This window comes from Pseudorca crassidens, chromosome 5 (assembly GCF_039906515.1).
Source record: "Pseudorca crassidens isolate mPseCra1 chromosome 5, mPseCra1.hap1, whole genome shotgun sequence".
Lineage (NCBI taxonomy): Eukaryota > Metazoa > Chordata > Mammalia > Artiodactyla > Delphinidae > Pseudorca > Pseudorca crassidens.
Window position 1 is genome coordinate 67281924 of NC_090300.1, and position 27922 is coordinate 67309845.

General features: G+C 37.2%; 1 protein-coding gene across 7 annotated transcripts in view; it reads left to right on the forward strand.

Annotated features, from left to right (window-relative positions):
- VPS8 (VPS8 subunit of CORVET complex) overlaps positions 1 to 27922 on the forward strand; it is a 306350-nt gene that overhangs the window by 91759 nt on the left and 186669 nt on the right. For all 7 annotated transcript variants that reach the window (XM_067738310.1, XM_067738309.1, XM_067738314.1 and 4 more), the window contains 2 exons: positions 12407 to 12453; positions 27488 to 27710. In XM_067738310.1, the coding sequence (XP_067594411.1) occupies positions 12407 to 12453; positions 27488 to 27710 (270 nt within the window). The remainder of the gene's footprint in view (positions 1 to 12406; positions 12454 to 27487; positions 27711 to 27922) is intronic.

Here is a 27922-nt window from a genome sequence, read left to right on the forward strand (position 1 = left end):
AATTGTGAGTTTTAAAGGATATCTTTTGACTACCAATTTACAGATGAGGCCACTTAATCTTTTCTCCCCCCGACCTTTTCTCTTTCTCCTCCCAATTTGTCTTCATATAAATCTTTTCCTCATTGTCAGAGGGTATCTGTTTGTTGTTTTATGCTTACTTTTGTAGTTAAATATAGTTCCTGCTGATCACCAGTGCTTTTGCTATAGTTTTCCCAGTCATTTCTTGGTTGCTGAAGCAGTTTCTTCAAGAAAGCCTAATGAGGGAATTCCGTGGCGGTCCAGTGGTTAGGACTCTGCGCTCTCACTGGCGAGGGGCTGAGTCCAATCCCTGGTCGGAGAACTAAGATTCCACAAGCCATGTGGTACGGCCAAAAAAAAAAAAAAAAAGAAGAAAAGCTAATGAATCACCACCAATCTCATCAGTAAAGTCTACCCACTCTGAAGCTGTAAAGCTCACAGAAGCGGCTGTGTGATTTCCAAAATTCTAATTCTCAATTGAAAGCTTGGATTTTATCACTGGCAACAAATATGTTCATTTTTTCCCCTTGAAGTGACAGCTTTACTGTGTTCATTTCTGAAAAAATTTTTGTCAGATACTCAAATCTGAATAGATACCTTTTTCTGTCAGTCGTGGTAATCCGTGATAGAAGTGGTTGGTTCAGCTCCCAACTCAAACAGTTGCACAGGTTCTTTTCCTTGAGACAGCTATAGCACTTTGCTGTGCAACAGAAATGGCTTATTCCTATTTCTCGTTTCATCACACAGAATATTTTTTAAAATGTACTTAAAGGTTGAGATTTAATAAAATTAAAACCACTGCTTCATCAAGGACAGTCTTGAGTGAAAATGGCATTTTCCCCTTTCCTCTGAGGGCATGACTGTGAAGAATATGATGACTACTAGTATGGATTGGCGCCACTGCCTGGATTCGGGCTAAGGAGACAGCAGTTTTATTGACTCCTGCAGTTACACCATATTTGCAAAAGTAAACATGCTGAAAAGTAAAAATGAAATCTTAATATTTTTATGAAAATTAGTTTCACCTCACAAACCCCCTGAGTCTTGAAGACCTCCTGTGGCCTCTCATGAATCAGACTTTGAGAACAACTGATAGGATCTTAATTATGCTAAATGATTAGAAAAAGGCAAAGAAATATAATAGTTTTAAATAATATTTTCTCTTCATGGTAAAATTATGGAGGACATTTTATCCTAAAATATCTTTATGTAATTTTTTAAAATATAAATTTATTTATTTTTGGCTGTGTTGGGTCTTCATTGCTGTGCGCGGGCTATCTCTAGTTGTGGCGAGCAGGGGCTATTCTTCTTTGCGGTGCATGGGCTTCTCATTGCGGTGGCTTCTCTTGTTGCGGAGCATGGGCTGTAGGCGTGTGGGCTTCAGCAGTTGTGGCACAAGGGCTTAGTTCCTCCGTGGCATGTGGGATCTTCCCGGACCAGGTCTCGAACCCGTGTCCCTTGCATTGGCAGGCGGATTCTTAACCACTGCGCCACCAGGGAAGCCCCTCTTTATGTAATTTTCAAATGTTCTTCTGTGAATTCATATTACTCTCATGAAGAAGAAAAGAATATCATGCTTCACATTCTTGGCTGTAAAATGATAGCTTCTAAATAGAAGAGGACAAAAGTTTAATAAAAGACATATCTTTTTTTCTAAATATGGAGGACATTTGGGCACGATTTGGCTGAAAGTAAACTAATATGGAGGAGGCTTAAAAAAAAAAGGGAAGGCTCATGAGAACAATATTTTTTGAGTTTGTTGAGTCTTCAAATTCTTGGTCTCTAGCTTTTATTTTATTTTATTATTTTTAAAAATATTTATTTATTTATTTGGCTGGGCCGGGTCTTAGTTGCAGCACATGAGATCTTTAGTTGTGATGTGCCGGATCTGTTAGTTGCGGCATGCGAACTCTTAGTTGCGGCATGTGGGATCTAGCTCCCTGACCAGGAGTTGAACCCGGGCCCCCTATGTTGGGAGTGTGGAGTTCTTAGCCACTGGACCACCAGGGAAGTAAGTCCCTCTAGCTTTTATATTGAAAAACATTTTGCTCTCCTTAAGTATCTTGAAAATACTGTTCTGTTACCCTCTGTCATGGAATGCCACTGTAGGATAATCTGAGGCTAGCCAGGTTTTTTTTTTCCCCTCTCTCAAAATTCATCTTTTTTTCCTGGCTACTTCTTAGTTTGGGTAATCCAGTAACTTTACTGCATTGGGTCTCAGTATAATCATTCTAGGCATTTTTCCCTGGAATAATATGTGTTCTATTAATATGTAGATTTAAGACTTTAAAAAAAATAATCTCAGGAAAGTTTTCTTGAATTAAGTCTTAAACTATTCATTCTGTTCTGTTGTTTTAGTTTTCTTTTATTCTTTATTATTATTATTTTTTAACAACTTTATTGGAGTATAATTGCTTTACAATGGTGTGTTATTTTCTGCTTTATAACAAAGTGAATCAGTTATACATATACATATGTCCCCATATCTCTTCCCTCTTGCATCTCCCTCCCTCCCACCCTCCCTATCCCACCCCTCTAGGTGGTCACAAAGCACCGAGCTGATCTCCCTGTGCCATGCGGCTGCTTCCCACTAGCTATCTATTTTACGTTTGGTAGTGTATATATGTCCATGCCACTCTCTCACTTTGTCACAGCTTACCCTTCCCCCTCCCCATATCCATTCTCTAGTAGGTCTGTGTCTTTATTCCTGTCTTAGCCCTAGGTTCTTCATGACCTTTTTTTTCTTCTTAGATTCCTTATATATGTGTTAGCATATGGTATTTGTTTTTCTCTTTCTGACTTACCACACTCCACATGACAGACTCTAGGTCCATCCACCTCACTACAAATATCCCAATTTCGTTTCTTTTTATGGCTGAGTAATATTCCATTGTATATATGTGCCACATCTTCTTTATCCATTCATCTGATGATGGACACTAGGTTGCTTCCATGTCCTGGCTATTGTAAATAGAGCTGCAATGAACATTTTGGTACATGACTCTTTTTGAATTATGGTTTGCTCAGGGTATATGCCCAGTAGTGGGATTGCTGGGTCGTATGGTAGTTTTATTTTTAGTTTTTTAAGGAACCTCCATACTGTTCTCCATAGTGGCTGTATCAATTTACATTCCCACCAACAGTGCAAGAGGGTTCCCTTTTCTCCACACCCTCTCCAGCACTTATTGTTTGCAGATTTTCTGATGATGGCCATTCTGACAGGTGTGAGGTGATACCTCAATGTAGTTTTGATTTGCATTTCTCTAATGATTAGTGATGTTGAGCATTCTTTCATGTGTTTGTTGGCAATCTCTATATCTTCTTTGGAGAAATGTCTATTTAGGCCTTCTGCCCACTTTTGGATTGGGTTGTTTGTTTTTTTGTTATTGAGCTGCATGAGCTGATTGTAAATCTTGGAGATTAATCCTTTGTCGCTTGCTTCATTTGCAAATATTGTCTCCCATTCTGAGGGTTGTCTTTTGGTCTTGTTTATGGTTTCCTTTGCTGTGCAAAAGCTTTGAAGTTTCATTAGGTCCCATTTGTTTGTTTTTATTACCATGTCTCTAGGAGGTGGGTCAAAAAGGATATTGCTGTGATTTATGTCATACAGTATTCTGCCTATGTTTTCCTCTAAGAGTTTGATAGTGTCTGGCCTTACATTTAGATCTTTAATCCATTTTGAGTTTATTTTTGTGTATGGTGTTAGGGAGTGTTCTAATTTCATACTTTTACATGTACCTGTCCAGTTTTCCCAGCACCACTTATTGAAGAGGCTGCCTTTTCTCCACTATATATTCTTGCCTCCTTTATCAAAGATAAGGTGACCATATGTGTGTGGGTTTATCTCTGGGCTTTCTATCCTGTTCCATTGATCTGTATTTCTCTTTTTGTGCCACTACCATACTGTCTTGATTACTGTAGCTTTGTAGTATAGTCTGAAGTCAGGGAGCCTGATTCCTCCAGCTCCATTTTTCGTTCTCAAGATTGCTTTGGCTATTCGGGGTCTTTTGTGTTTCCATACAAATTGTGAAATTTTTTGTTCTAGTTCTGTGAAAAAACGCCAGTGGAAGTTTGATAAGGATTGCATTGAATCTGTAGATTGCTCTGGGTAGTAGAGTCATTTTCACAATGGTGATTCTTCCAATCCAAGAACATGGTATATCTCTCCAACTATTTGTATCATCTTTAGTTTCTTTCATCAGTGTCTTATAATTTTCTGCATACAGGTCTTTTGTCTCCTTAGGTAGGTTTATTCCTAGATATTTTATTCTTTTTGTTGCAGTGGTAAATGGGAGTGTTTTCTTGATTTCATTTTCAGATTATTCATCATTAGTGTATGGGAATGCCAGAGATTTCTGTGCATTAATTTTGTATCCTGCTACTTTACCAAATTCATTGATTAGCACTAGCAGTTTTCTGCTGGTATCTTTAGGATTCTCTATGTATAGTATCATGTCATCTGCAAACAGTGACAGCTTTACTTCTTCTTTTCTGATTTGGATTCCTTTTATTTCCTTTTCTTCTCTGATTGCTGTGGCTAAAACTTCCAAAACTGTGTTGAATAAGAGTGGTGAGAGTGGGCAACCTTGTCTTGTTCCTGATCTTAGTGTAAATGGTTTCAGTTTTTCACCATTGAGGGCGATGTTGGCTGTGGGTTTGTCATATATGGCCTTTATTATGTTGAGGAAAGTTCCTTCTGTGCCTACTTTCTGGAGGGTTTTTATCATAAATGGGTATTGAATTTTGTCGAAAGCTTTCTCTGCATCTATTGAGATGGTCATTTGGTTTTTCTCCTTCAGTTTGTTAATATGGTGTATCACGTTGATTGATTTGCGTATATTGAAGAATCCTTGCATTCCTGGAATAAACCCCACTTGATCATGGTGTATGATCCTTTTAATGTGCTGTTGGATTCTGTTTGCTAGTATTTTGTTGAGGATTTTTGCATCTATGTTTATCAGTGATATTGGCCTGTAGTTTTCTTTCTTTGTGACATCTTTGTCTGGTTTTGGTATCAGGGTGATGGTGGCCTCATAGAATGAGTTTGGGAGTATTCCTCCCTCTGCTATATTTTGGAAGAATTTGAGAAGGATAGGTGTTAGCTCTTCTCTAAATGTTTGATAGAATTCGCCTGTGAAGCCATCTGGTCCTGGGCTTTTGTTTGTTGGAAGATTTTTAATCACAGTTTCAATTTCAGTGCTTGTGATTGGTCTGTTCATATTTTCTATTTCTTCCTGATTCAGTCTTGGCAGTTTGTGCATTTCTAAGAATTTGTCCATTTCTTCCAGGTTGTCCATTTTATTGGCATAGAGTTGCTTGTAGTAATCTCTCATGATCTTTTGTATTTCTGCAGTGTCAGTTGTTACTTCTCCTTTTTCATTTCTAATTCTGTTGATTTTAGTCTTCTCCCTTTTTTTCTTGATGAGTCTGGCTAATGATTTATCAATTTTGCTTATCTTCTCAAAGAACCAGCTTTTAGTTTTATTGACCTTTGCTATCATTTCCTTCATTTCTTTTTCATTTATTTTTGGTCTGATATTTATGATTTCTTTCCTTCTGCTAACTTTGGGGGTTTTTGTTCTTCTTTCTCTAACTGCTTTAGGTGCAAGGTTAGGTTGTTTATTTGAGATGTTTCCTATTTCTTAAGGTAGGATTGTATTGCTGTAAACTTCCCTCTTAGAACTGATTTTGCTGCAACCCATGGGTTTTGGGTCATCATGTCTCCATTGTCATTTGTTTCTAGGTATCTTTTGACTTCCTCTTTGATTTCTTCAGTGATCACTTCGTTATTAAGTAATGTATTGTTTAGCCTCCATGTGTTTGTATTTTTTACAGACCTTTTCCTGTAATTGATATCTAGTCTCATAGCATTGTGGTCGGAAAAGATACTTAATACGATTTCAGTTTTCTTAAATTTACCAAGGCTTGATTTGTGACCCAAGATACGATCTACCCTGGAGAATGTTCCATGAACACTTGAGAAAAATGTGTATTCTGTTGTTTTTGGATGGAATGTCCTATAAATATCAATTAAGTCCATCTTGTTTAATGTATCATTTAAAGCTTGTGTTTCCTTATTTATTTTCATTTTGCATGGTCTGTCCACTGGTGAAAGTGGGGTGTTAGTTCCCCTAGTATGAATGTGTTACTGCTGATTACCCCTTTTATGCCTGTTAGTATTTGCCTTATGTATTGAGGTGCTCCTATGTTGGGTGCATAAATATTTACAATTGTTATGTCTTCTTCTTGGATTGATCCCTTGATCATTATGTCCTTCTTTGTCTCTTGTAATAGTCTTTATTTTAAAGTCTATTTTGTCTGATATGAGTATTGCTACTCCAGCTTTCTTTTGATTTCCATTTGCATGGAATATCTTTTTCCATCCCCTCACTTTCAGTCGGTATGTGTCTCTAGGTCTGAAGTGGGTCTCTTGTAGACAGCATATATACGGGTCTTGTTTTTGTATCCATTCAGCCAGTCTGTGTCTTTTGGTGGGAGCATTTAATCCATTTACATTTAAGGTAATTATCGATATGTATGTTCCTCTTCCCATTTTCTTAATTGTTTTGAGTTTGTTATTGTAGGTCTTTTCCTTTCTTGTGTTTCTTGCCTATAGAAGTTCGTTTAGCATTTGTTGTAAAGCTAGTTTGGTGGTGCTGAACTCTCTCAGCTTTTGCTTGTCTGTGAAAGTTTTAATCTCTCCATCAAATCTGAATGAGATCCTTGTTGGGTAGAGTAGTCTTGGTTGTAGGTTTTTCTCCTTCATCACTTTAAATATGTCCTGCCAGTCCCTTCTGGCTTGCAGAGTTTCTGCTGAAAGATCAGCTGTTAACCTTTTGGGGATTCCCTTGTGTGTTATTTGTTGTTTTTGCCTTGCTGCTTTAAATATGTTTTCTGTATTTAATTTTTGATAGTTGGATTAATATGTGTCTTGGCATGTTTCTCCTTGAATTTATCCTGTTTGGGACTCTCTGTGATTCCTGGACTTGATTAACTATTTCCTTTCCCATATTAGGGAAGTTTTAAACTATAATCTCTTCAAATATTTTCTCAGTCCCTTTCTTTTTCTCTTCTCCTTCTGGGACCCCTATAATTTGAATGTTGGAGCATTTAATGTTGTCCCAGAGGTCTCTGAGACTGTCCTCAGTTCTTTTCATTCGTTTTTCTTTATTCTGCTCTGCAGTAGTTATTTCCACTATTTTATCTTCCAGGTCACTTATCCGTTCTTCTGCCTCAGTTATTCTGCTATTGATCCCTTCTAGAGTATTTTTAATTCTATTTATTGTGTTGTTCATCATTGCTTGTTTCCTCTTCATTTCTTCTAGGTCCTTGTTAAATTTTTCTTGCATTTTCTCTATTCTATTTCCAAAATTTTGGATCATCTTTACTATCATTATTCTGAATTCTTTTTCAGGTAGACTGCCTATTTCCTCTTCATTTGTTAGGTCTGGTGGGTATTTGCCTTGCTCCTTCATCTGCTGTGTGCTTTTCTGTCTTCTCATTTTGCTTATCTTACTGTGTTTAGGGTGTCGTTTTTGCAGGCTGCAAGTTCATAGTTCCCATTGTTTTTGGTGTCTGTCCCCAGTGGCTAAGGTTGGTTCAGTGGGTTGTGTAGGCTTCCTGGTGGAGGGGCCTAGTGCCTGTGTTCTGGTGGATGAGCCTGGATCTTGTCTTTCTGGTGGGCAGGTTCACATCTGGTGGTGTGTTTTGGGGTGTCTGTGGCCTTATTATGATTTTAGGCAGCCTCTCTGCTAATGGGTGGGGTTGTGTTCCTGTCTTGCTAGTTGTTTGGCATAGGGTGTCCAGCACTGTAGCTTGCTGGTCGTTGAGTGAAGCTGGGTGATAGTGTTGAGATGGAGATCTCTGGGAGATTTTCACCATTTGGTATTATGTGGAGCTGGGAGGTCTCTTGTTGACCAGTGTCCTGAAGTTGGCTCTCCCACCTCAGAGGTACAGCACTGACTCCTGGCTGGAGCACCAAGAACCTTTCATCCACACGGTTCAGAATAAAAGGGAGAAAAAATAGAAGGAAAAAAAGAAAGAAAGAGGATAAAATAAAGTAAGCTAAAATAACATAAAGTTATTAAAATAAAAATAAGTCTTAAGAAAAAAAATTTTTTAAGTAAAAAAAAAAAAAAAAAGGACAGACAGAACCCTAGGACAAATGGTGAAAGCAAAGTTATACAGACAAAATCTCACACGAAGCATACACATACACAGTCACAGAAAGAGGAAAAGGGGAAAAAATAATATATCATGCTCCCAAAGTCCACCTCCTCAATTTGGGATGATTCGTTGTCTATTCAGGTATTCCACAGATGCAGGGTACATCAAGTTGATTGTGGAGATTTAATCCGCTGCTCCTGAGGCTGCTGGGAGAAATTACCCTTTCTCTTCTTTGTTGGCACAGCTCCCAGGGCCTCAGCTTTGGATTTGGCCCTACCTCTGTGTGTAGGTCGCCTGAGGGCGTCTGTTCTTCGCTCAGACAGGACGGGGTTAAAGGAGCCGCTGATTCGGGGGCTCAGGCTCACTCAGGCCGGTGGGGAGGGAGGAGTACAGATGTGAGGAGAGACTGCGGCGGCAGAGGCCAGCGTGACGTTGCACAAGCGTGAGGCGCACCGTGTGTTCTCCCGGGGAAGTTGTCCCTGGATCCAGGGAACCTGGCAGTGGCGGACTGCACAGGCTCCCGGGAGTGGAGGTGTGGATAGTGACCTGCGCTTGCACACAGGCTTCTTTGAAGCGGCAGCAGTAGTCTTAACGTCTCATGCCCGTCTCTGGGGTCCGCGCTTTTAGCCGCAGCCCGCACCCGTCTCTGGAGCTCCTTTAAGCAGCTCTCTGAATCCCCTCTCTTCGCGCACCAGGAAACAAAGAGGGAAGAAAAAGTCTCTTGCCTCTTCAGCAGGTCCAGACTTTTCCCCGGACTCCCTCCCTGCTGGCCGTGGTGCACTAACCCCTTCAGGCTGTGTTCATGCTGCCAGTCCTCTCCCTGCGATCCGACCGAAGCCCGGAGCCTCAGCTCCCAGCTCCCGCCCGCCCCGGCGGGTGAGCAGTCAAGCCTCTTGGGCTGGTGAGTGCTGGTCGGCACGGATCCTCTGTGCGGAAATCTCTCCGCTTTGCCCTCCGCACCCTGGTGGCTGTGCTCTCCTCCGTGGCACCGAAGCTTACCCCCTCTGCCACTCGCATTCTCCGCCCACGAAGGGGCTTTCTAGTGTGTGGAAACCTTTCCTCCTTCACAGCTCCCTCCCACTGGCGCAGGTCCCGTCCCTATTCTTTTGCCTCTGTTTTTCTTTTTTCTTTTGCCCTACCCAGGTACGTGGGGAGTTTCTTGCCTTTTGGGAGGTCTGAGGTCTTCTGCCAGCGTTCAGTGGGTGTTCTCTAGGAGTTGTTCCACGTGTAGATGTATTTCTGATGTATCTGTGGGGAGGAAGGTGATCTCCGCGTTTTACTCTTCTGCCATCTTCCTAAACGCCCTGTTTTAGTTTTCTTATTCAGGGATTCTAATTACACATACATTGATGCTTTCTCTTTCTCTTCCTCCCCCTTTCCTCCCTCTTTCCCTCTCAGCTTTCTCCCCCCAATTCTTTGCAAGCTGCATATCACCCATTAGTGTGCTTACGATCTAATGAGGAAGATAAAACACCATCTTTCTAAAGATCCCAGTGATATCCTAATTTATAAATAAAATAAAACTTTCATATCTTATTCATTCCCCATGCTGTATTAAACAGCGATGATCACTCCTTCCTTTTTAAAATTCTGTATCCTGTAGATATCTATGATTGTGTGGTCTTCTGATTTTTAAACCTTTGTGACTGTTCCTGAGTTGGATTTTGTTTCCATCCTCTGACCATATCATAAATATTGGTCTTCCTCAAGATGTAATCCACTGTTCACTGATTTTTATCTTTATTATCCCTGGCCAGTTTTATTCATATACAGTATTTCCTTTCATGACTTAGAAGTGTGTAATTCTAACCCAGATGTTTCAGATTACTATATCCACTTTCTTACTATTCAATATCGAAGTAAAGATGTTCCTCAGAGCTATGACAGCCCAAACTATGTTTAGCTTCTTCCTTCTAACACCTCCTCCCATATTCCTTATTTCATTTCATGAAATCTTCATCCAGCCATCACTCAAACTAGAAATTTAGGAGTTTCTTAGACTCCTGCCTATGCCTTCCAACCCATAACCAATCTGTCACCAACCTCTACAGTTTTACTTTATAAACAGTGCTTGATTCTATCTGCTGTTTTTTATGCCTACTCTCACTACCCTAGTTTGATCTCCTGTTTCCATCTTGGACTACTATACTAGCCACCTATCTTCAGTCTTGGTTTTCCAGATCCTCCCATCATAGAATCAACAGAGTGATTTGTCTACATGTATTAATCTGATGGTTACACTCTCCATTATCCCTATAGTATATCCTTAGTACTTACTGCTAGGATAGGCACTTAATTCCTTATTTTATGCCTTTAATAATTCTAAATATACTTTAATAATTTCTCCCTGATAATTATAATATTTGAAGTTTTCGGGGTCTCCCCTGCTGTTTGTAGTTTCTGCTGACATTAACTTATGGTATGTTATTTCATGAGGTGCTTTAAACTTTTTTATTTTGGGCACATCTTTTGGGGGCTTTATCAGGAGGTCTTATTTTGCCTGTTAAGCAAAGCACTGTTAAGCACTGTTAACTGTTAAACACTGTTTCTGGAATTTTTTTCTTTCAAGTGCTCCAGGAGTATCCTTTTTTAAGGATCACCTTTTGTGTTAATTTCTTGGCCTGATTATTCCCATACTGAGGAGATAGTGTAAATTCAAATCCCAAATCCACCTGTGGGCAGCATCTTGATTATAGATTCTTGGAGAGTGCAGATTTATTCCCACTGAGTCCAGGCAGAGACAGACAACCTTTCTTGTTAGCTTCCTATGCATATAGGCAGGTTTTTTTGTTTTTTCTAATTGCCTTTCACTAAGGAGACACCTTTCAAGAATCCTGTTTTTAGGAGGATCTTTGCTTTACTTCCTTATGTTGCAAAAATTAAGGCCTCAGTTTGTTTCTGGCATTAAAACCCAAGCTCTTATATGAACAACAAATTTATAGGACAGTCTCAGTGATGGCTCAGGGCTTATTGCTTTAGTTTGCAGTTCCTTTTTCAATTTTAAACCCTGGGTATTGCCCCTAGTTTTTGGGGAGCTCAGCTGTGTATTTTAAAGAGTGTTTGTTAAATTTCCTCAGTATTTCTAGGTTTTTTCTCTGCAGATTATTTGTCCCTCTATATGTATTCTCATTCAGGGTTGAGACTTTTCAAGTCTATGGTTTTAGTTCCTGTTTTTGAAGTACCTAAGTAAGATTATAAATGTAGTCATGAGGAATATTGATAAATAAAGGAAGCAGGATGGATGGGCAGGGTTAGCCTTTTAGGATTATAGGTCCTTCTGCTTACTTCTCTCTCAGATAATAGTGGTTCCTCAGGTTTTGTTCTTTTTGTCAAAGAAGTGTTAGCATGTGGCATTCTCTTTCACATAATGTCTTCTCCCTCCTGATGGGATATTCTTCTGCCCAGAACCTAAGCCTTCCAGGATTTTTAAAAGGAAACCATTGCTCTTCAGCTAGCAGAAAATGAAAGAGTACTGATGAAATCTAATGCTTGGGTACTTGACAAGTTCTAGTCATAATAAGCTACTGCTCCTCCCTCAAAGTGTTTCTCTTGAAAAAGGCCAAAATTATGGGTTGCCATTCGTTTGATATGAGTCTATACATGATGAATTTAAAACAGTCAAAATGTTATGAAACTGAGAAATTAATCAACCTTAAAGTAGCTGGTTTGGAGGATTGTGACAAAATATGGACAACCTTAATCACCTGAGCCACCAATGGGACCAACTATATTATATTATCAATTTGATATATTTTCTTTACAAAGTTGTGAGATAAATACGTATTTTTCACGTAATGTTTCTTATAATGTTGTAAACTCTTTATAAACTTGTAATATCTACATAATATTTAAATAGCAAATTTACTTAACTGTTTTCCCATGTTGTGTATTTAATTTCAATGTCTTCCTCCCTTCCCCCTCCTTCTCCTCTTTCTTCTATTATAGAGCTGCAGTGAATACCTTAATGCATTACATTTTTTTTCCTTACTAAATGTATTTAGGATAAATTTCCAGATAGAATTACTGGGTAAAAGTGTTTTCACATTTTTAAGGCTTTTGACACAGAGTGCCAAATTGCTTACCAAAAGTATGGTACAAAGTTATATTCTCCCAACAATCTAACAGTATCTGAAGCAGACTACTTTCATTATGTGTTGTGTCTAACCAGGGGGCCATTGGACAGAGATGTGGTGCTGATGCTTTCTTTACGGTTTCTCTACAGGATATGGTGCCCATCATAGTTGATTACTGCCTTCTGCTGCAGCGAAAGTGAGTATACATTGCCTGTCAGGTTCAATTATTTTGAGTCCAAGTTGCCTCTTGCTTATATTATAGCAACAATTTACTACTATGAATTCTATGAATTTGACTCAGTAGGTTATTTTAAAAAATGAATTTACAGAAATTTGATTCTTTAAGAATTTTCAGTCCATTTACCTAATAAAATTAACTTGTCCAATATAGATTTATCATCTGTGTATTTATGTGGCAGGATAGTGGAGGTGAAGAACATAGCAAAAGAGCAATACTTAATCACTTAAAGATCTTAAAAGTGTATGATTCATGCATTATATATATATGCTCTCTTATGAACCATCACTAAAACACAATATTTCATACCACTCAAAAAAGGAAAGATTTATTGTGCTTCTTTTTTAAGAGCCTCTTCATTTAAAGGAAATCACTGTAAGTAAACTCTTGATTAGGGTCTGTTCATTTAAATTGTAACTACATAAATTAACCAACCTGTGCTAGTTCATAATTTTTCACACTTACAATAATAGTTAGCTTCCTACATGCCAGGTATTGTTCTAAGCACTTTAATTTATCTATTTTTTATAACAACTTATTTAATTTTTATAACAGTGAGGTAGGTATTATTGTTGTCTTCATTTTACATAGGAGGTTCAAGAGGCAGTATGCGATGAAGTAACTTGCCAAAACTTGCTCACACTTTTTTTGAGGAGCAAAGGTGGGATTCTAATGCAGGCAGCCGAGCTCTTGGGTTCTTGCTCGTAACTACCAGATCGTATCGCTTTTTCAGTGGTGAACAGCTGTGAGGATCCAGTGCAGATACTCCCCAAACCCTCTACAACACTGTCTTGACTCCTGAATTTATGTCTATTCAGGTTTGCCTAAATCATATAAGGTTGGATCATACTTAGAAAGTATCAGTGAAGGTTATCAAGAGGGCACTTATTTGCTATGTCAGACCTTCAATTAAATCACAAAGAGCTCTAGCTTCTGTTTACTTAGGGCTCAGATGCATTCCAGTGTTTTAGCTATAGTGTTACCTGTAATTATCCAGTGAAATATGTTGTCTTCATGGTTGGGATGTTGTTGAAAACATGGTTTTATGTTACACATTGTCTTCTTTTTTTTTTTTTTTTTTGCGGTACGCGGGCCTCTCATTGTTGTTGCCTCTCCTGTTGCGGAGCACAGGCTCCGGATGCGCAGGCTCAGCGGCCATGGCTCACGGGGCCAGCCGCTCCGCGGCATGTGGGATCTTCCCGGACTGGGGCACGAACCCATGTCCCCTGCATCGCCAGGTGGACTCTCAAACACTGCGCCACCAGGGAAGCCCCAACATTGTCTTCTTTATGAGGGCCCAAGGAAGAAATTTCTCTCAGGTGTTAGTACCAGAAATACTTTTGCATCTTCTGAACAGCTAACTCACTTTTAGCTGATGGACAGGGAATTGTAAAGCTAATTATTGTTTTCTGGGGAGCTAAGAGCCATGATATACTAACCTCACCCTAGTTCTTAACTTAGTTTTCTCTTCAGCTCATGTTTTACACTTACACTTCCTTGTTATTTGTCTTATATTTTTTAAAGCAGCCTCAATAGTTTATGGATCAGTTTTACATATTTTATTTCATTTAATCCTCATAATTACAGTGTAAGAGAGGTAAAGCTAAGGAAATTGAGATGTAGTGATATTTCTAATACTAATAAATGCTGGGACCAACCTAAATCTTCAAGTTGAGATAATATAAATGAGATAAAATAAAATACCTAAGAGATTAAATTTTTTTTAGAGTAAGAAAGCATATCTTTATAAAACAGATTATTTCTACCTAAATGGTACCTGGCACAGAGTAGCCTGATGGTTGAATTAATGAAGTAATTCTGCCTCTTGGTTTTCAGGGTGACTTGTGATCATTAACTTGAAATCTTGAATACTCTCACAGTGAGATAAAGTTGAAATGACCCGAGCAGTTGTAAGATGGATTATATAGGGAAAAAGAAAAAAAAAAAGGGGTTTTTTTTCTTTCAGAAATATTTTATGTTATTCCCCAAAATGTTCCAGGGATAAGTTTTTCTTTTCTTATATGACTTGAAAAGGAAATATTTCCAACTTTATTTAATCTATTGACTGGCTGAGAATGAAGTAATTTCTTTATTAAATCAGAGCATCCAACATAGAAGACAAGATGTAGTCTAGATTATCACCAAATTAGAATCTATTTATTATTTCTTCATTTTTATCAGTTTCTTTCTTTCCTTTAATTTTTCGTGACTCCTTAGCATGTTTTTTCCTGGGCTGTGTCTGAAATGAGTACAGTATTTGTTTTGGAGGTCTCAGAAATACCAGCAGTCATAGTATATCCCTGACTACCAAGGGGAAGTGAGATCTCAAGGGTCCTTTTCTGAGCTCTTCTTGGTCCTTTTCTCCTTCCTTCATCCAGTCATACACACGTACTCCTAGATCCAGGATTGGATATTTTTCCTGGACCATAGTGCAAATAGTATGGCTTCCTTCTCTCTTGACTGTTTCTGAAGGCTGAAGACCAGATTGTACTAGATCCTGCTTCTGCTTAGGAGAAGTTCCAACATGTGTGTTCTTACTCTCTTTCCCCTCCTGGTCTCTTTCCCCACTTTTTCTACTTTCTGGGTTCCAGTAGGGGCAGAAGGGACAGGGTAGTGTCCTCAGCAGTATAAGAAAGTTTGAGGCTGTGGAACTAGGCATTGGGTCACATGTTCCCTTTTGTGTTCTAGATTCTGTGCTCTTGTGCTTGCTTACTTCTCATCATACTGGCTTTTCTTTTTCATCATAATGTTAAGATTCTATATACGGGCCTGAGCTTATGAGTAAAGAGGTCAAATAGGCCATTTGATCAACTTTGATTCTTTGTGTCTAGGTCATCTTTCAATTTCCTTCCATTGCAAACGTGCAATGATTAAAGATTTATTAGATATAAAAATTCTGTGTTTCTTAAATACTTAAGTGTAATCACACTTAAAAATAGAGTTAAAATTTTTCTTAGAGTTTCCATAGATAATAAGATTAAAAATGATCAATTCCCTAGACTCAATTGAAGCAGAGGGATTTAAAAATTATGTAACTTAATTCCAGTATGATATCTTTCTCCCTAAACTGGACACTCTCTTTATGCCATTTCTTTGACAATTGGTTCTATTTGCATCTAGAATCTTCTCTTCTACATTCCCAAATTTTCAAAATATTTGTGATGTTGAGATTGCTTTTAAGAATGCTCAGATTGTGCATAACACAGATACAGTCTTAAAAAAAAATGATTTACCTGGAACAAAATGTAGAGCATAAACAAAGATAAAAACTTAGAAAATATGAGAGGAGAATAGAAAAGAAACTTCAACATATACCTGACCATTGTTCCAAAATTAAAGACTAGAGAACATGGCTAATAATTTTCCTGAATTAAAGGAAGACAGAAATTATCAGAAAGAAAACTCTTGGTGCACAACAGAACAAATCATAACAAGCCTACACCTATGAGTTTGATTATACTAAGAGTGACAGTGGCATAGCATTGCATACTGCACTGAGCATCTCACATAGGAGTTCTGCTTCTAACAATGGCAATGAGGACAGCTGGGAAATCTGGATAATTTGTTAACAAAATTTATATGAAAGCGTCAGAGAGCTACCAAGGGGATGAGGATCTGTGGTACCAAGATCCAGGCAGAGGAGAGAGGCACAGAAGCTGGCTCTTCCTTTTGAGATAATTGCCAACTCTGAAAAATGGCAGCTGAGGGGTTGAGAAGCTGAGCAAAACTTTAGAGCAATTCCTGATGTTGCTGCAGTTGAGTTCAAGGATCACACAAAAAGAGGGGCGCTGAATACTCCAGGCTTTTGATTGAGCTATGAAGAGCTACACCCTAAGAATAATGCTGAATTAGAACACATGTAGGTTCATCATGGTTAAACTGCTGAAAACTAAAGACAAAAAAACTTTAATGTCATTATGAAAGAAAAAAACCCCTTCAAAATGGTAACAATTAACCTTACAGCTTACTTCTAAACAGAAATAATGGAACCAAAGACAACAGAATTGTGAAAGGACAGAAAAAAAAACATCTATTAATATAGAATTCTATATACAACAAAAATACCTTTTGAAAATGATATAGAAATATAGTCTAAGAAACATAAACTGAGAGAATTCATCATTAGCAGACCCGCACTAAAAAAATAACAGGAGGTGGCGTGTGCGGCGCTTGTACGCACAGCCCGGTGAGCTGAGGTGTTGGTGCAGTCGTTTCGCTTCAGGTGCCGGGTGTGACACCCCGTCATGCAGCACCCTGTGAGCCAGTGAAACTAAGCACAGAGGAAAAGGAAACAAAAAGTCTGAGCCGTGTGGATGAAAGGCTCTTGGTGCTCCAGCCAAGAATCAGGGCTCTGCCTCTGAGGTAGGAGAGCTAACTTCAGGACACTGGTCAACAAGAGACCTCCCAGCTCCACATAATATCAAATGGCGAAAATCTCCGAGAGACCTCCATCTTAACACCAGCACCCAGCTTCACTCAACGACCAGCAAGCCACAGTGCTCGAAAACCTATGCCAAACAACTAGCAAAACAGGAACACAACCCCACCCATTAGCAGAGAGGCTGCCTAAAATCATAATAAGGCCACAGACACCCCAAAACACACCACCAGATGTGAACCTGCCCACCAGAAAGACAAGATCCAGGCTCATCCACCAGAACACAGGCACTAGGCCCCTCCACCAGGAAGCCTACACAACCCACTGAACCAACCTTAGCCACTGAAGACAGACATCAAAAACAGTGGGAACTACAAACCTGCAGTCTGCAAAAAGGAGACCCCAAACACAGTAAGATAAGCAAAATGAGAAGACAGAAAAACACACAGCAGATAAAGGAGCAAGATAAAAATGCACCAGACCTAACAAATGAAGAGGAAATAGGCAGTCTACCTGAAAAAGAATTCAGAATAATGATAGTAAGGATGATCCGAAATCTTGGAAATAGAATGGACAAAATGCAAGAAACAGTTAACAAGGACCTAGAAGAAATAAAGATGAAACAAGCAACGATGAACAACACAATAAATGAAATTAAAAATACTCTATATGGGATCAATAGCAGAATAACTGAGGCAGAAGAACGGATAAGTGACCTGGAAGATAAAATAGTGGAAATAACTACTGCAGAGCAGGATAAAGAAAAAAGAATGAAGAGAACTGAGGACAGTCTCAGAGACCTCTGGGACAACATTAAATGCACCAACATTCGAATTATAGGGGTTCCAGAAGAAGAAGAGAAAAAGAAAGGGACTGAGAAAATATTTGAAGAGATTATAGTTTAAAACTTCCCTAATATGGGAAAGGAAATAGTTAATCAAGTCCAGGAAGCACAGAGAGTCCCATACAGGATAAATACAAGGAGAAATACGCCAAGACACATGTTAATCAAACTGTCAAAAATTAAATACAAAGAAAGCATATTAAAAGCAGCAAGGCAAAAACAACAAATAACACATAAGGGAATCCCCATAAGGTTAACAGCTGATCTCTCAGCAGAAACCCTACAAGCCAGAAGGGAGTGGCAGGACATATTGAAAGTGATGAAGGAGAAAAACCTGCAGCCAAGACTACTCTACCCAGCAAGGATCTCATTCAGATTTGATGGAGAAATTAAAACCTTTACAGACAAGCAAAAGCTGAGAGAGTTCAGCACCACCAAACCAGCTTTACAACAAATGCTAAAGGATCTTCTCTAGGCAAGAAACACAAGAGAAGGAAAAGACCTATAATAACAAACCCAAAACAATTAAGAAAATGGGAATAGGAACATACATATTGATAATTACCTTAAATGTAAATGGACTAAATGCTCCCACCAAAAGACACAGATTAGCTGAATGGATACAAAAACAAGACCCTTATATACGCTGTCTACAACAGACCCACTTCAGACCTAGAGACACATACAGACTGAAAGTGAGGGGATGGAAAAAAATATTCCATGCAAATGGAAACCAAAAGAAAGCTGGAGTAGCAATTCTCATATCAGACAAAATAGACTTTAAAATAAGGACTATTAAAAGAGACAAAGAAGGACACTACATAATGAACAAGGGATCGATCCAAGAAGAAGATATAACAATTGTAAATATTTATGCACCCAACATAGGAGCACCTCAATACATAAGGCAAATGCTAACAGCCATAAAAGGGGAAATCGACAGTAACACATTCATAGTAGGGGGCTTAAACACCCCACTTTCACCCATGGACAGATCATCCAAAATGAAAATAAATAAGGAAACACAAGCTTTAAATGATACTTTAAACAAGATGGACTTAATTGATATTTATAGGACACTCCATCCAAAAGCAACAGAATACACATTTTTCTCAAGTGCTCATGAAACATTCTCCAGGATAGATCATATCTTGGGTCACAAATCAAGCCTTGGTAAATTTAAGAAAATTGAAATTGTATCAAGTATCTTTTCTGACCACAACGCCATGAGACTAGATATCAATTACAGGAAAAGATCTGTAAAAAATACAAACACATGGAGGCTGAACAATACACTACTTAATAATGAAGGGATCACTGAAGAAATCAAAGAGGAAATCAAAAAATACCTAGAAACAAATGACAATGGAGACACAACGACCCAAAACCTTGGGATGCGGCGAAAGCAGTTCTAAGGGGGAAGTTTATAGCAATACAAGCCCACCTTAAGAAGCAGGAAACATCTCGAATAAACAACCTAACCTTGCACCTCAAGCAATTAGAGAAAGAAGAACAAAAAAACCCCAAAGCTAGCAGAAGGAAAGAAATCATAAAAATCAGATCAGAAATAAATGAAAAAGAAATGAGTGAAACAATAGCAAAGATCAATAAAACTAAAAGCTGGTTCTTTGAGAAGATAAACATAATAGATAAACCACTAGCCAGACTCATCAAGAAAAAAAGGGAAGACTCAAATCAATAGAATTAGAAATGAAAAAGGAGAGGTAACAACTGACACTGCAGAAATAAAAAAGATCATGAGAGATTACTACAAGCAACTCTATGCCAATAAAATGGACAACCTGGAAGAAATGGACAAATTCTTAGAAATGCACAACCTGCCAAGACTGAATCAGGAAGAAATAGAAAATATGAACAGACCAATCACAAGCACTGAAATTGAAACTGTGATTAAAAATCTTCCAACAAACAAAAGCCCAGGACCAGATGGCTTCACAGGCGAATTCTATCAAACATTTAGAGAAGAGCTAACACCTATCCTTCTCAAACTCTTCCAAAATATAGCAGAGGGAGGAACACTCCCAAACTCCTTCTACGAGGCCACCATCACCTTGATACCAAAACGTGACAAGGATGTCACAAAGAAAGAAAACTACAGGCCAATATCACTGATGAACATAGATGCAAAAATTCTCAACAAAATACTAGCAAACAGAATCCAACAGCACATTAAAAGGATCATACACCATGATCAAGTGGGGTTTTTCCAGGAATGCAACGATTCTTCAATATACGCAAATCTATCAATGTGATAAACCATATTAACAAATTGAAGGAGAAAAACCATATGATCATCTCAATAGATGCAGAGAAAGCTTTCAACAAAATTCAACACCCATTTATGATAAAAACCCTGCAGAAAGTAGGCATAGAGGGAACTTTCCTCAACATAATAAAGGCCATATATGACAAGCCCACAGCCAACATCCTCCTCAATGGTGAAAAACTGAAAGCATTTCCACTAAGATCAGGAACAAGACAAGGTTGCCCACTCTCACCACTCTTATTCAACATAGTTTTGGAAGTTTTAGCCCCAGCAATCAGAGAAGAAAAGGAAATAAAAGGAATCCAAATCGGAAAAGAAGAAGTAAAGCTGTCACTGTTTGCAGATGACATGATACTATACATAGAGAATCCTAAAGATGCTACCAGAACACTACTAGAGCTAATCAATGAATTTGGTAAAGTGGCAGGATACAAAATTAATGCACAGAAATCTCTGGCATTCCTATATACTAATGATGAAAAATCTGAAAGTGAAATCAAGAAAACACTCCCATTTACCATTGCAACAAAAAGAATAAAATATCTAGGAATAAACCTACCTAAGGAGACAAAAGACCTGTATGCAGAAAATTATAAGACACTGATGAAAGAAACTAAAGATGATACAAATAGTTGGAGAGATATACCATGTTCTTGGATTGGAAGAATCACCATTGTGAAAATGACTCTACTACCCAAAGCAATCTATAGATTCAATGCAATCCCTATCAAACTACCACTGGCATTTTTCACAGAACTAGAACAAAAAATTTCACAATTTGTATGGAAACAGAAAAGACCCCGAATAGCCAAAGCAATCTTGAGAACGAAAAAAGGAACTGGAGGAATCAGGCTCCCTGACTTCAGACTATACTACAAAGCTACAGTAATCAAGACGGTATGGTACTGGCACAAAAACAGAAAGATAGATCAATGGAAGAGGATAGAAAGCCCAGAGATAACCCCACGCACATATGGACACCTTATCTTTGATAAAGGTGGCAGGAATGTACAGTGGAGAAAGGACAGCCTCTTCAATAAGTGGTGCTGGGAAAACTGGACAGGTACATGTAAAAGTATGAGATTAGATCACTCCCTAACACCATATACAAAAATAAGCTCAAAATGGATTAAAGACCTAAATGTAAGGCCAGAAACTATCAAACTCTTAGAGGAAAACATAGGCAGAACACTCTATGACATAAATCACAGCAAGATCCTTTCTGACCCACCTCCTAAAGTAATGGAAATAAAAACAAAAATAAACAAATGGGACCTAATGAAACTTCAAAGCTTTTGCACAGCAAAGGAAACCATAAACAAGACCAAAAGACAACCCTCAGAATGGGAGAAAATATTTGCAAATGAAGCAAGCGACAAAGGATTAATCTCCAAAATTTACAAGCAGCTCATGCAGCTCAGTAACAAAAAAACAAACAACCCAATCCAAAAATGGGCAGAAGACCTAAATAGACATTTCTCCAAAGAAGATATACAGACTGCCAACAAACACATGAAAAAATGCTCAACATCATTAATCATTAGAGAAATGCAAATCAAAACTACAATGAGATATCATCTCACACCAGTCAGAATGGCCATCATCAAAAAATCTAGAAACAATAAATGCTGGAGAGGGTGTGGAGAAAAGGGAACACTCTTGCACTGCTGGTGGGAATGTGAATTGGTACAGCCACTGTGGAGAACAGTATGGAGGTTCCTTAAAAAACTACAAATAGAACTACCATATGACCCAGCAATCCCACTACTGGGCATATACCCTGAGAAAACCAAAATTCAAAAAGAGTCAAGTACCAAAATGTTCATCGCAGCTCTATTTACAATAGCCCGGAGATGGAAACAACCTAAGTGCCCATCATCGGATGAATGGATAAAGAAGATGTGGCACATATATACAATGGAATATTACTCAGCCATAAAAAGAAACGAAATTGAGCTATTTGTAATGAGGTGGATAGACCTAGAGTCTGTCATACAGAGTGAATAAGTCAGAAAGAAAAAGACAAATAGTGTATGCTAACACATATATACGGAATTTAAGAAAAAAGATGTCAAGAACCTAGGGGTAAGGCAAGAATAAAGACGCAGACCTACTAGAGAACGGACTTGAGGTTATGGGGAGGGGGATGGGTGAGCTGTGACAGGGCGAAAGAGAGTCATGGACATATACACACTAACAAACGTAGTAAGGTAGATAGCTAGTGGGAAGCAGCCACATGGCACAGGGGTATTGGCTCGGTGCTTGGTGACAGCCTGGAGGGGTGGGATAGGGAGGGTGGGAGGGAGGGAGACGCAAGAGGGAAGACATATGGGAACATACGTATATGTATAACTGATTCACTTTGTTATAAAGCAGAAACTAACATACCATTGTAAAGCAATTATACCCCAATAAAGATGTTAAAAAAAAAATAACAAAAGTTGTTCTTTAGATAAAAGGAAAATGATTGAGGTGGAAAAGCTAATATGTGGGTTAGTGAATATAGAATATAATCAATATGTGTGAGGATTGAATAAAACATGAAGAAAAATGAAGAAAAAAATATATGAAAACAATACTACATAATTGGAGAAAAGGGTAAATAAGGTTAAAATGTTCTAAAGTCCTTGCACTGTCTAGAAGGTGGTAAATTTATTAATTTATATTATAATTTAATAATTTGAAGATGCAGATTATAATCTCTAAACCCATACTTAGTATATAATAGTAAAAACATATATAACTAACAAGGTAATAAATGGTGTCATGATTAAAAATACAATTTAAAAAAGTCAAAAGGAGCAAAAGGAATTAAGAATAGTTAAGACAAGGAGAAAAAATAAATGATAAATTTAAAAATAAATCAATAATTACATTAAATAGCAAACAACTAAAACAAACAAACAAAACATAATCTAGTACTCAGCGAATTTTAAGTAACTTCTTCCACTTCTAGGGTGGTCACTTAGACACTCAATACTGGCCTCCAGATACCTTTTATATTAATATTTTCTGATTGAGTACATTGGTTTTATAGTCAGTCCTCTTATTTTCGTATATTATACTGTCTCTTATGAGGGTTAAATTATAAACACAGTACATACTCTGAAATTAATTTTAACTCAATACCACAACCATTATTATACTATGATCACTGTTACCTCTGTATCATAAGTTATAGAATTTCATACCCAGCAGTAATATTATATTACTAGGATATATATGTATTTCTATTCATATGTAAGAATTCTTTTATAATGTAAAATCCTTTTTACTGCGGCAGGAACCACACTGCTTTTCCTCTGTAGGGCATACTGATCAGTGTGTAATGGACATCTTTTTTAATGGACATCTTTTTTGGTTAAAATTTGGCTTTATTATCTTTCTGTGAATCTTTTAAAATCAGAAATGATAGAAAATTCTGTTTCTGAAGATCTACCTTTATTTTCATAATTTGGTCTCTGCTCACACAATTTCATTTCAATTTGACAATGCATATATATTTTTTCAGTACTAGAAAAAGGTATAAAATATCTCAAGGGTTTTTGTAGGATATTTAATGATTTGTCATTTTGCTTATACAACAGTAGCCATAATTTCAGTTTATTTTGAAAATAGGTCCAGAGTTTACTTGAACTATAATCATAATTTTGAACATTGTTTAAAAATAAGTGCTTAAATAAATGCTATGTTATTATGTGTGAATTGTATCTCAAAGCCATTATAAAACAAAATAGGTGCTGTATGTAGATGATCTTGACCACTTCAAGCTTATATCACTGTAAGCAGATATCCAAATAGAAGGCATTATTCAGGTAACTTGAATTATATATAAAATCTGAACCAAAACTATTTCTCTTAAATCTAAAGTGAGCCTGAAGTGGCCTTTTGATAGCCAGAGTATTTGTTTAACCTTGTTTAACATCAGGATTATTATTTGCGAAACAGAAAGATTTTAATTATCAGCCATGGTTGAGGAACTAATGTTTTGAGTTTTCTCATCATTTTCTTGGTAACTGCAAGTTAAAATTCTAAACATCAAAGCTAGGTGAAAAATGGGGCCATGCCTTTTTATTTTATCTAACTGCTATGTTGAGATATAATTCACGTACCATAAAATTCACCATTTTAAAGAGTATGGTAGTTTTCAGTATATTCACAGAGTTTAATTAAGCCATGTCTTTTTAAAGGAAATATTTACAAACTGATACTTGTATCAGGAAACAGAGTATTTTGAACATAATTTCTTGAAGATCATTTGAACTTTTTTTTTTTGAGCAGTGAAATAACTTTCATTTTGCACACAATTCAGCGTCTATGATAGTAGCCAGACATGTAACAGGTTCTCAATAAATTTTAATTAAATGAGTGAAATTTGGTAAAAAAAAAAAAAGTGGATTGTCTGTATAGGTCATATTTTCCAGGTCATATGGAGCCCTTTTTTTTTTTTTTAACTTTTTATTTTATATTGGAGTTCAGGTGATTAAAAATGTTATGTTAGTTTCAGGTGTATTTACATCTTTTCATATGTATTTACATGTATCTATTCTTTTGAACTTTGTTTTTAATTTTATAAATAAAGAGGCCAGCCGAAATCAACTTTGGATTTATTAAATCCCACTTATATGTAGTGGGGGGTTGTTTATTTGGTTCTGGTTTTATATTTAGTGTACAGGCAAGTGTTAGGATTGATGCTCTTGCTCCCTTCAGACAGTCTCTGAATTTGTAATTATCTCATAATCAAAGCTGAGTTCTTCACATTTTCTAATTGTAAAATTGATAGTGCAAAAAGTAAATTTGGTCATTTTTTCTATCAATTTGAAGTTATGTATGATAAACTCCAAATAATGTCTTTAATATGAGTATTAATATAAAGTGAAGTTATGTAGAAGACCTTTTTGTTGGCCCTCTGTTATTCAGAATGGATTTTTCTATTATACTGGTTATAAGGAGGCTAAGCTTGAAGCGATAAACATCAATTTTGACATTAGCCGTTCCAGGAAACAAAGTCAGCACCCTGGAGTATAATGCCTAAGTACAGAAAGAAACACAAGAGCCAAAACCTTGTTTTTTTGTATGTACTTTTCTTTTTCCCTCCTTCTCTGTTGATCTAATAAATATTTTCCCAGAATGACGAGAACATGTCTTAAAATTTTGTTTTATTTTTATTTTAAGGTAGAGATGCACATAGGAGTTGCTGAGTTATATTTTTCTTGCTTCTTTATTATAGCCTCTTACTGGTTAAGAAAGAAGCATATAGTTTTGCCATTAATCTTACCCGCATTGCATGCTGTAGTTTGTCACAGGAGTGCCTTGTTTGTCAACTTTTATGCTTTCTTTACTGAATTTGTAGCTCTTTAGTTTTCCTCCCCAGGGCTTTTTGTGCTGAACTGAAATATATAATTATCTTTCCTAGCATGTTGTTTTTAACAACACATTACAGGGTGCAAGGGCTAGCAAATATGACATTTTCTTTAAGTTCATAAGAGTTACTTTGTTACTCTTATTTTATCTTTCTTACAGTAAGGCTTCATTAATCTCAGTTCCTTTTGTTTGGCTAGTAATTGGTAATCACAAAAATGTAATGGACTGTCAGGCTTCCCTGGTGGCGCAGTGGTTGAGAGTCTGCCTGCCGATGCAGGCGACACGGGTTCGTGCCCCGGTCCGGGAAGATCCCACATGCCGCGGAGCGTCTGGGCCCGTGAGCCATGGCCGCTGAGCCTGCGCATCCGGAGCCTGCGCATCCGGAGCCTGTGCTCCGCAACGGGAGAGGCCACAACAGTGAGAGGCCCGCGTACCGCAAAAAAAAAAAAAAAAAAAAGTAAGGGACTGTTGATTACAGTGAAACTAACATGAAAAATACTCTGATAAATATAAAGCAAGGGGGAAAATGATGCAAGAATTACACTTGTGGATATGAGAAAAAAATAACTGGATATGGATTTCCCCCCAGGATATTGCAAATACTGTTTATTGAAAAGCAACATGGGGTTCTATGCAGTTGTAGCCAGTCCGTTTATCATTGGTCCCCCTTCCAGGACTTCAGATGAGGCAAGACCCCATCCCATTGCTTTCAGAGTCTTCCTTGTCCTTTTTGTGGAACTTGTCATGAAAGATCACACCTGTGGATGAACCATCTACCACTTTTCACAATTGACATGATGCACATATATAGGGATTATACATTTAGCAAATAAATAATCAGTCAATCCTAACAGGTAAGTAGAATTAGCACAGTTTTTGTATTTGAAAAAAGAATTAAAGAATCAGTGAATGATATAAGTCAATACACTGTATAAATGGAAACATGGAAAACATTTAATTTTGCCAGTCATCAAAGAATTGAAAACAATGATGTTGTTTAATTTATATATTAAACTATATGGGAAAAAACTAAAGACAATTGTCTGTTGAAACTGTTGAAATTATACATTACTGATGGCTGTGTAAATTGGTGCTATGATGATTTTTGAAGGTAATTTAGTAATACATTTTAAGTGCCACAAAATTTTTTGTATCTTTTGACTTTAAATAAATTTCTAAAAGTGGAATGACTAAGGAATTAAGCCTCCAAATGGAAAGGCTATATATGTAGATGTTCATTTTGGCCTCACTCATAATAGTGAAATAGTGGAAATAAGTGATACATTACAGGAATAGTTAAATAAATTCTGATGTTTCAGCATATTGAAACATTGTGTTTAGACAAAATAGTAATTTTAAAGAGTTAAGTAGCAGCTTAGGACAATGCTTATATAATATTGGGTGAAAACAAAATTCAGATTATGTCTATGGTGAATAGAACTCTAAAATTATTTCTGGACTCTTTGCAAAAGAAATACAAAATAAATAAAACACAGTTATTGAGTGTGGTAGCATTTGATTAATTACAGTTTTTTTTGTTTCTGCAATAAAATAGTTTTCAGACATATTTTTAAAACATTGAACATTTTCTTCTTCCTCTCCCATCAATAATCACTACCTAAACCCTTTGGGAAGCAAGGGGCAAGAACTAGATAAAGAAGCAGATTGGCCTTGCAGATCAGATGGGAGTATTTAGATACCAGGAAAGAGGAAAGGATAAATTGTGAATAGTCCATTTAATTTTTTTTTTACTTCATCATAGTCTCCGTACTACCTGCTCCCATATCGATGTTGTCTTTAAGCAGCAGTGTGCCATAATGGATTCAGCACAGGGTTTAGGTCAGAAGGCTGATGCAGTTCTGAATCTATCACTTGTTAGCTAACTGATTTTCAGCAAATTTAACTTATTCAACATTTTGTATTTGTAAAAAGTATTGGGTGAATTAAGATAGTATATATAAGAGATTTTTCAAAATATAAAGCTCTTTGCAAATATTGTTACTATTTTTAATAAACTTGCACGTAAGTTGAAATAGGAAAAAGATGAGATATACTTAGTAGACTGAATTTAATGGGTGTTTGGAATGTTCCTAAAAGTATTTTTCCCCATTCGTTGCAGGGATCTTTTATTTAGCCAGGTGTATGACAAATTAAGTGAGAATTCAGTGGCCAAAGGAGTGTTTTTGGAGTGCCTTGAACCATATATTTTAAGTGATAAATTGGTGGGGATCACACCCCAGGTAATGAAAGACTTGATTGTTCATTTCCAAGATAAAAAATTGATGGAAAATGTGGAAGCCCTCATTGTACATATGGATATCACCAGCCTAGACATTCAGCAGGTGAGTTTATAGGCAGTCTACTAATTTATGGAATAAACATCATTCCTTTATTGAATATATTTATCTGACTCATCGGGCCTTACTTTGTCTTTCATCAACCCTAATTATTTTTTAGCACTTTTTGGTAAGAGGTCTCATAAACTTATATTTGTCAATATATTTCTTAGGAGTGCTCTTTACTTAAAGCTAGATTAGGAACTCCTGCAAGCCAG